Raw genomic sequence first — 10,200 nt, forward strand, 5'->3', positions numbered from 1 at the left:
ACATATTAAAAAGTATATGAAATAATATCCAATAACTTTGACAACTCGTGCAAAACGGTCAAAAAAATTCATGTCGATCCCACCATGGTTGTATCATCTTGTATTTATAGGATGAGCTAGTTGTACTATAACCTTTAGGGCTCCAACAACAGAGACAAATGTAAAAATGTAAAATGATTAAATGGACTTTTTCTCATTCCTGATTTATAAACTTTGAAGACTCGTCCATATGGTTAGATGATTATAAGACGAATTAGCAACATTTAACCAGTAACTTATTCAATTCAATATGAGTAACCTTATCAACATTATTAAGAAAATACACAAATCTAGAAAATTAGGGGTTTATGCTTAACACAAAGAAAAGATCAACTAAAGAATTTATCGTGTTAAAAACTGATAAAAGTTAAAATGTGATTGTGTATATTAATCTGTAAGTTACCTCCATAACCAAGGAACGATGTCCTCTTAGTTGGAATCCTGAAAAATCCAATTATGGTAGAAGAATCCTATAATGAAGCTGATGTTGTTGAGCCTGGAATCAGAAAAAGTAAAAAAAAAAAATGTATCAGGTATGAAAGAAATTGAATGGAATACTTGATTCTATTGCGACGATAACCCTTACACAACATATTTATATATTAAAATCGCTTAAAGAATTTATAGGTTGTACGTGTTTAAGATTGAGAAATTACTTCAAAAACTATGAATGGATTTCATTACATGGATTTTTTTTTATGGAAAACGGCTACAAACCAAACAACTAAAATTACTTGAGTTTAAACGGTCAAATACATATTTTTTAGGAAAAAATGGTGAAGCCAACCAACTATTAAAATGTCTCGGATTTGAACTGAATTGAATAATTTTTTTATAGAAAAATGTTTCAAAACAAACAACTAAAATTTTCGGGATTGAACCGGTCAATTACATCTTTTTTTTTAAAAAAAGGGTAAAACCAAATGACTAAAATTCTCGGAATTGAACCGGAAACTTTTGAACCATGGAAAATGGGGATTCTACCCATTTAAAAAAAAACAAAAAAAAAAACACTTCACAAGGTAAAAACCTTATGAAAATCGGGATAAAACCAATAAGCATTGCAATTTTATAAGGACAAATGCTAAATCAAAACCGATTAGTTCCTTTTAATTTCCAACTTTTATGAATATCATAATTACATTTGAACACCTTCCATATATGATAATTCCCAAACTGCCCTTTAGTTAAGTTGGAGAGAAAAACCAATTCTTAACATCCAAATTCCAAGGGTCAAACCTGTTGCTTTTTAAGAAAGAATAGTTTTCAAGATTTGTGATTAAAAAACTCCAAATGATCTTACTACGCTTCTAATTAGAATTCATTTTTTTATTTTTATTTTCCTTTTACCATTGATAATCCATTCAAGAATAGGAGGACCAAAAAACCCATGAAATCTACAAAAAAAAACCCACCTTAGCCAATCAAAATTAAATCAAAGAGATACCAACTTCCAAAAAAATTGCTTTAATTTTCCCTTGTTGACATAAATACCCTTTAATCAAAATTTCACTATATCATTCTTGAAGAAATCGATCCAAATACAGATTCAATTGTTGGACCAAGCCATTCAAACTCCAAGTATTAAAAAATAATAAAAAAGTTAACCAAAAGAGATTTTGACCAAATTGCCCCTTCATCCTTAAAATAAAAGTGTATTATGTTACATTAGTCCAAAAAAAGATTAAAAGATGAATCGCATCTTTTTGCGTACAGATTCACCTGAAAAATATTTATCATGCCCAATTTCATTTACGAATGGAATTTGATTGAATAATAGAGGTTAAGAAGGGTGGTCTCTTACTTTTGATGAAGTGGTCGATTTTTTTCTATTCGAAAACTTATGAATCATGATTATTTGCAAAAAAATCAACATGATACTTCGACATGTAGTGTGGATGTTACCAAAAAAACAATGAATGAAAGTTGATAAGCTCAAACAACCACCACACACATGTAGGGCGATCAATAAAACAGAGATTCAAAACGAATTTAACAAATCCATATTGAAACTTAAGAGTTATTGAATTGTCAAATTGGAAGAATTTGACTATTGCTCCAAATTAAACAAAATCAACAGCCCACCATCATGTATAACAAAATTTTCCTTTTCAGTGGTGATCAGCCTGAGAGACTAACAGAGATGAGAAAAGTGAGGTGCGAAAGAAAAGGTTGGGGTCTAGGTGGGGTTGCTTCCCTTAATTTCAAAGTAACAATCACTATAAAATCTTTGTGTGCCTCTATGGAATCAAGTATGCAACTTCTAACATAGTTCATTATGAGAAGTAGCGTGTTCCACCTGAAATTTTGTAGAAAGTTTGAGGGAAAAAAGTAAATCCTGATCCAAAATAGACTATAAACACATAATTTGCTTTACTAAGCTTTTCAGGGGGTTATACTTTGGCATAGGAACACTAAGTTGAGAATAATGCGATTTCTCTTTGTTGCATTCCATCATAACAATAGAAAAATATGAGTTTATTGAAAGCAAGAACTACTTACCAAGTGCGAGATAATAAAGAAAAAAACAACGTCTAGGGTTTTTCGGTTTTTTGGTTTTCAAAGAGAATGGAGCAGATACAACGTCATGGAGAGACAATGTAGAACCTATACACAAATCGACGGAAACATGAAACAAAAAAATATGGAAACAGAGAGCTAGGGCGATGGAGTCAGAGCCATAGTTAAGAGGAGAGGCAGGGCACTGGAATAGCATAGTAGTAGCAGTGGAAGCACGAATCAAAGGGTTTGTCATTTGTGTTCATGGTTTGAGAGAGAAAATTAAAGATGAGGAACTTAAATGGTTATTTAGCCATTTAAAATATGGAAAGTTGGAAACCCATAATTTCATATCATTTTCCTGATTTTATGTAGTTATAGAGTATAACATTTATGGCAATTGTTTTAATTTTATTTGAAATATATGGATACAAGATAATCATAATCGCATACTAATTTTTTTAGACGGGAAAAAAAGACATGGACAATGATGATGTCGGCAGAAAGATCCAAAGGTGGAAAAGTTATGATTGAAAAGCAATCAAGTGTTATTATTTTTTCATTTTAGAATTTAGGTTTCTTTTTAATAATTATTAAGATTAAGATTAAAATTTGACTTGGTTTTTAGCCGAACAATTTCATAGTTTTTAAACAATGGACTAAAATAACAAATGTTAATTAAATCTTGAAAAGAGTATTACTGTTGCGAGGGTATAAATGTCCACTTTCATATATATATATATATATCATGGTCAAAGAGTGAAAGAAAAAGTTATATGGACTAAATCCGTAACTATGTATAAATAGAAGGATCAAAAACGTAATTTACCCTATAAAATAGTATTATCTGTATATACGTAAAACGAAACTCGTGAAAATCTTTTTTAGGGTTTCGATAATCACACCCACATACACACCACCACCAGGCACCACCACCGTTTGTTTACTTATTGCACATTTCTATGATTTTCGCTTCCGCGAAAGATATGTTTCTACGAATTCAACAGGTTTCCGATTTGTATTGTTTGTCAATTTCAATTTTCTAGGGCTCGATATACGTGCGAGTGATGATGGGCAGCGATTTAGAATTAGGAGATAGTACAAACCCTAAGGTGGAATCGGAATCATTTGTTGATGGTAGTAGCTCAGAGAATAGAGTAGATTCCGCATCGATACATTTAACTGGCCCCTCCGATAGCTCTACAGTTGTGCAGGGTGTTGAAAGTGTTGTTGCAGAGGGCAGCTTGGATAGTGTTTCGGCGGAAGGAAATGTTAGCGATGTAAATAATAGGGGAGCTGGGGATTCGAGCAAGTTAGGTGTTTCTGAATCTGATAACAAGGACGTGTCTAGCGATAGGAACCATGGTAGTGTAAAGCGTACGAAAAATGAGCACAAGAAGGGACAACGGAGAAAAGAGACGAAGTCAAAAGAATCAGTATCGCCTGCATATGATTCAATGCTCTCGATGTTTGATGATTTTGCTGCAAATGGGAGTGTGGCCACCGAGGTTAGGTCATCAATGGAGGGATCAGGACTGGGATCGCCTGGTCATGGATATGAAGTTGGGGATATGGTTTGGGGAAAAGTGAAGTCCCACCCTTGGTGGCCTGGTCATGTATTCAGTGAAGAGTTTGCAACCACTTCTGTGCGAAGATCAAAGAGGGAGGGTCTTCTCTTGGTTGCCTTCTTTGGAGATAGTAGTTATGGATGGTTTGATCCTTCAGAACTTATGCCATTTGAATCAAATTTTGCTGAAAAGTCTCGGCAGACTAACTCAAAAACTTTTGTCAAAGCTGTGGAAGAGGCAATGGATGAGGTGAGTAGAAGGAATGCACTTGGTTTGTCTTGCATGTGTAGGAGTAAGCAGAATTTCAGGAAGACAGATGTTAAAGGGTATTATGCTGTTGATGTAGCTGATTATGAGCCTGGTGCTGTATACTCAATCAATGCTATTGAGAAAGCTAGGGCCAGTTTCCAGCCAAGTTCAGCTCTTGATTTTATCAGGCAGCTAGCTTTGGAGCCTAACGTTGAGCATGTTGGTATTGATCTTATAAAGAACAAAGCTAGGGTTGTTTCTTACAGAAGGGCAGTTTATGAGGAATTTGATGACACTTATGCTCAGGCATTTGGTCATGAACTAGATCGTCCTTCTCCAGCTAAAGGTAATCAATTCATATACTGTTTATGTTCATTTCTGTTTTCTCTTTTCTTTGTCCTTGTCCTTTGTTTCTTATCATTACTTGACAACTGTTGGAAACCTACAGTATCGTTTGAGCATTTAGATGTGTTCTTTTTAGAACTTAAAGGCCACAACAATAAACTGTTGTATGAATTTTAGTTTTTAGTCAAGTGCCTGTATCATTTGTGCAGAATTAAGTATCACAACCTTCATTTGTCATGAATTCTTCAATTAAAGTTTATGTTGTTGAGTACTAAATCATATACACTTATACAGAAGTACATGTAGGTTGTAAATTAAGTGTCTATTACCATTTATTAGGTGTATTGATTTGTAATTTATGCTTTCAAACAAAGCAGATTGATGTTATAATGGAATATAATTGTTGTTCCTAAAATATTCAATTGGTTTATAAGGAGGTTATAAAATACTTGCGAATTCTTTATAAAGAGGCTAAATAAAATCATTACTTATGTCTGGTGATGTTATATTTTTTACAGCCCCTTTGAGTGGGCGGCAGGTGTTTGCTGACACTTCCGGCAAGGGAAAGAATCCGGCAAGGTCAAATAAGTCAAAAGAAAATGCTAAAAAAGACAAATATCTCTTTAAAAGAAGAGAAGAATCTAAAGAGATACTAAAACCACCCCAAAAGGAAAAAGAAAAACTTCCAATTCCATCCTCTCCTCAGCTCAGCCACGTTGATGATTCCACCGCCATTGCCGCCGGTGACTTTGTCCTACAAAAAAGAGCTCCGGCAACACCACCACCACCACCACCACCCGAACAAGTCACAAACCCTCCCATTCTCCCGGAATCGCCTTCAAAAGAAGACACACCTATACCTATTCTCCCGGAATCCGGCGACCCTTCTCCGGTGACCACCACCAAGGCTGAGTCAGATGTTTCCGGTGATGATGAGAAGAAGACAGAGGAGGACAAAAAGGTCAACATAATGGAAAACGGGACGAAAAAGGTGAAAGTTTCTAAAAGACCCGCCGGAGTACTGAGCTCCGGCAAACCCATCTCGCCGGAGAAGAAAAAGAAAAGAAAAAAAGAATCTTTATCCTCTGAAACCACAGAAATCCATGAAAAAGATCCAATTCCTTTTCCTTCTAAAACACCTATTGAAGAAAAAGAACAAGAACCTCAAGAACTCAAGCTTTCACATGTACTCAATGATCTTCAATCACTCGCTCTTGATCCTTTCAATGCCATTAACAAAGGATTAGCCATTAAAACCAGACAAGTTTTCTTGAAATTCCGCTCACTTGTCTTTCAAAAAAGCTTAAATTCCTCACCACCACCCGACAATGCCGCCACGTCACCGGAGGAGAACACTGTGAAATTGCCGCCTGTAAAGCCAGAAAACACCATCTCCGCCAGACCAGACGACCCCACTAAAGGCGGCAGAAAGCGGGGCCCATCCGATCGCCAGGAAGAAATGGCTGCAAGAAAGAAGAAAAAAGTTGGTGATATAAAAAACTTAACCAAAGAAAAGAAGGTGATCAAGAAGCTGGATGACCCTCCTCCTGCCCCACCTGCCCGAAAGCCTGACCCTGGGCAGGGGCGGCGGGCAGCACCGACTGTACTAATAATGAGGTTCCCGCCAGATGGATCTCTGCCCTCCATTAATGAGCTGAAGGCGACATTCGTGCGATTTGGACCAATGGATTATCAAGCAACTCGGATATTGTGGAAGTCATTGCAGTGTCGGGTGGTTTTCAAATACCATGCGGATGCTCAGGAGGCGTTAAAGATGGCGGTCCGAAGCGGCAGTTTGTTTGGGAACTCCGGTGTCAGGTGCAGCCTCAGGGCGGTGGCGGATTTCGAACCACCAGCCAAAGTCAAAGAAGACCACCAGCACCACCACCACCAGCAGCAGTCGGCAGTTCAGTTGAAATCATGTCTGAAGAAATCCGGCGGTGAAGACGGTGGTGGTGGCGGCGGCAGAGGGGCGGCTCGTGTAAAATTTGTGTTGGATGGAGATGAAAGTCATCATAATAAGAACAAAAAGAATGGTGATGGAGGTGGAGGTGGAGGTGGAGGTGGTTCATCTTCTTTTTCTTCTTCTTCTTCTTCTTCTTCCTCTTCTTCTCATGCAACAATGGATTTTAATAGTAAGAATTTTCAAAAAACATCATCATCGTTGCCTCTTCTTCCTCTTCCTCTTCCTCTTTCTACTTCTAGTGGTGTTGGTAGTAGTTCTGGCGTTCAATTTACTAGACCACCACTAATACCATTAGCACCACCACTAATACCACTAGCACCACCGTTATTACCAACACCAACACCAACACCACGATCTTTTAATTATGGTGGTGACATGGCACCACTACCACCGCCACCACCAGTGGGTGTGGGTGTGGGGGGAAAGTATGTGCACAACTTACAAAGACCAAATATTGGTCAGAAAGTGGATGTATCACAACAAATGTTAAGGCTTATGAGAAAGTGCAATGAAGTTGTTACGAATGTGAGGAATACGTTGGGTTATGTGCCTTACCACCCTCTTTAAAGACTTAAAGTAAACAACACAAATCATCAAAGTCAAATAACTCCAAGCTATCAAGTTTACAAAAACGTGAAAAACTCGAGACTTCAAACTCCAAAATCGATGCTTTTGAGAAAAAGAATGGCCTAAGATAATACAAGATGTGCAAAGGGAATATAGGCCGAAAGTGTGGATGCATTCTCTCTCTCTCTCTCGTTGGTTGTTGCATTATTTTGATTTTATTCCGTTTGGTGTTTTTTTGTGGTAAATTTTGGATTTAGATGTGGATCGTGTCTATGTTGTATTTCATTGTGATCGATTGTTCTTGGTTTATGTATAATTTCCATAAAATGATTACCGCTATAACCGTATGTTTGTTTTGCATTTATTACGTGAATGCATATTTATAGTAGGGTCAAGTTAAAGATATTAATTATAGATTTTTGTGAGAAAATGGGACCATTTTGTGCTAGTACGAGCTAGGTATATTGTGAGATACAAGGGAGGTGACCGTATAAAAGTGAGATGTATAAAGTGGAGAGTATCCACAAGATTGTTCGAAAAGAAATTGCCATTTAAACTTAAAGGAAAAATTATATAGGGTGGTTGTAAGGTCAATTATATTGTATGGATCTGAATATCAGCCGACTAAAAAAAACTGAGGAAGATGGAGGTTGTAGAAATAAAGATGTGATGGATTAGCGGTAAGACTAGGTTGGATTGTGTCCCTGACTCCACGATCAAAAACTCAATAGGAGTTGTTTTAATTAACGAGAAATTGAGGGAATGGAGATTGCGGTGGTTTATAGATGTCCATAGAAGATGACTGACTACCGTGCTTAAGAAGGTGGACATAGAACACTCTAAGGGCATCAAGAACGTGAATCACCCCATCAATCAGCTTGTTACAGGTAAAACATCTGAATCTAAGCTTAAAACTCATAGTGTTCTTAGTGTTCTTCATCCTTTGAAGGAGTGCGGCCGCACACCTTCATACGGTGGCCGCGCACCTTCATATGACTTAAGAACACCTCAAAAATCAACATTTTGGGCACAAATTAGGAGTGTACAGCCGCACACTCCTGTGTACGGCCGCACACACACTGCACGACTGCACACTCATGTGTGCAACCGCACACACACATTTGTTGTGCATTTTGACCATACACTCCCTTGTGTACAATCTTATATGATTGTAACACTTCATAATAAGTGTTCACTAGTCCCTAAAGAGGTCCCAATATAATAAATAGTTATTCCAAAAACACTAATTACACACACACACACACACACACACACACACACATATATATATATATATATATATATATATATATATATATATATATACATGTCATTATATGGTTAATAGGATCCGTTTGTGCTCAAGTCCGCAATTAACACTCAACTTCCTAAACCGATCCTACAGACACATCACTCACTGCAAGTGAGTTCATACCCCTTAATCAACATTTTAAATGTTTTTATACGCTTTTATGGGGGAGGGGGGGGGGGGGGATACAAGTTGAATCAAACAAGTTATGGTACTAATCATATGTGATTTATAACTTGTTACCAAAAGGATTTTCTATACTTTCAAATTACCTTGCCAACAAAATTGTTTTAAATGTTCATCAAACTCATTTTCATGTTTAATTGTTTTAAAAATATTTTTCAATGCTTTTAAACTCATTTTATTTCCAAATCATATCTACACTAATATATTTATATAAGTAAGGATTGAAGGACTTAGAACTGATAGCTCACCTTATTTCTTGTTCTTGTTTGATTGTGGACTTAGGGTATTCTGTTATCTGTCCGACTGTCGTTGAATTCTTAGTTATATATCATATATATTTGTGTTGGATATAAAAGTCTTCACTTCAGTTCAACACCTTTGTGTATCAAAGGCATTCAACCAACATCTCTATTTAACTATAATAGGTATAGTTAAGGATTACCACTCATTATTAATTGTTACTATGATACTCACTATGGTCAGTACAGTTACGAGTCTATATGTACTATACATTATACAAAGAGAACACTATAAACTATACGAAGAGAACACTATACACTATACGAAGAGACACTATAAACTATACGAAGAAAACACTATATACTACATGAAGAGAATACTATATACTATACGAGAAAATATACTAAAATAGAATGTGATGCAGTACTTCTCGATACGGCACTTCACTATGCGATCGTCGTGTAACCAGAGCCTCCTGGAGGGAGAGCGAACACTTTGTGTATAAATCTATACGGGATGGACACTCCCACATCCTGAATGCTAGCTACAGTCCGAGCCGACTAGGCCCAGGGATGACAAAACATCACTACACTATTTGTGACCTGGAGGGTCAACTGTTACACTACTGTCACTCAGTATGATTACCTACGATTTCACATTCAAATCTTAATTAACACATTTAGAATTAAAAGGTAAAACAGACTTCCCGAGGTGTATATACATTTAAATACTATCTGGAGTTTACATCTCGACTACATTTAGCTGGCAGTGATACTGCTGGGGGTAAAATTCTATTCTTCCAATTTCTTTATATGAACGATTTTTTTTAAAAAAAAAGAAGTATATTTTCATACCGACATTTTCACTAGGAAAACTCTTACATTTTCAAAGAATCGAACTTACAAATATCCTAGTCTTAAAAAAGACTACTTTTGATGGAAAATATGAGATTTTCTAGGGTTTTCACTATTTTCAAAACTTGATAACAAATATTGTATTACTTGGTTTCAAACACTTTATATGCAAGCAATGACACTAAATACTTATGAACTCACCAGCTTTATGCTGATACTCGTTTTCAAAATAACTTGTATTCTCAGGTCATCAGTAGGCAGGTACAGATGCAACTTTTGAGAAGATGGTGCATATACAAGACTTATCTTTTATTTTGATTATACTTTTGGTGTCTATCAAACTGTACAGAACATGCTTATATTACAAATATATTATAC

The 10,200-nt window shown here is 36.3% G+C and overlaps 1 protein-coding gene across 1 annotated transcript; it reads left to right on the forward strand.

Annotated features, from left to right (window-relative positions):
• Positions 1–3,399: 3,399 nt before the first annotated feature.
• LOC111884521 (PWWP domain-containing protein 1) lies at positions 3,400–7,580 on the forward strand. The gene is made up of 2 exons (XM_023880833.3): positions 3,400–4,701; positions 5,219–7,580. The coding sequence occupies exons 1-2, from the start codon at positions 3,606–3,608 to the stop codon at positions 7,231–7,233; spliced, it is 3,111 nt and encodes a 1,036-aa protein (XP_023736601.1). The 5' UTR covers positions 3,400–3,605; the 3' UTR covers positions 7,234–7,580.
• Positions 7,581–10,200: the final 2,620 nt, after the last annotated feature.

This window comes from Lactuca sativa, chromosome 9 (assembly GCF_002870075.4).
Source record: "Lactuca sativa cultivar Salinas chromosome 9, Lsat_Salinas_v11, whole genome shotgun sequence".
Lineage (NCBI taxonomy): Eukaryota > Viridiplantae > Streptophyta > Magnoliopsida > Asterales > Asteraceae > Lactuca > Lactuca sativa.

Coding starts and splice junctions, on each gene's coding strand:
- LOC111884521 (XM_023880833.3), top strand. CDS start 3,606: ATGATGGGCAGCGATTTAGAATTAGGAGATAGTACAAACCCTAAGGTG. Junction 4,702..5,218: donor TCGTCCTTCTCCAGCTAAAG/GTAATCAATTCA, acceptor TATTTTTTACAG/CCCCTTTGAGTGGGCGGCAG.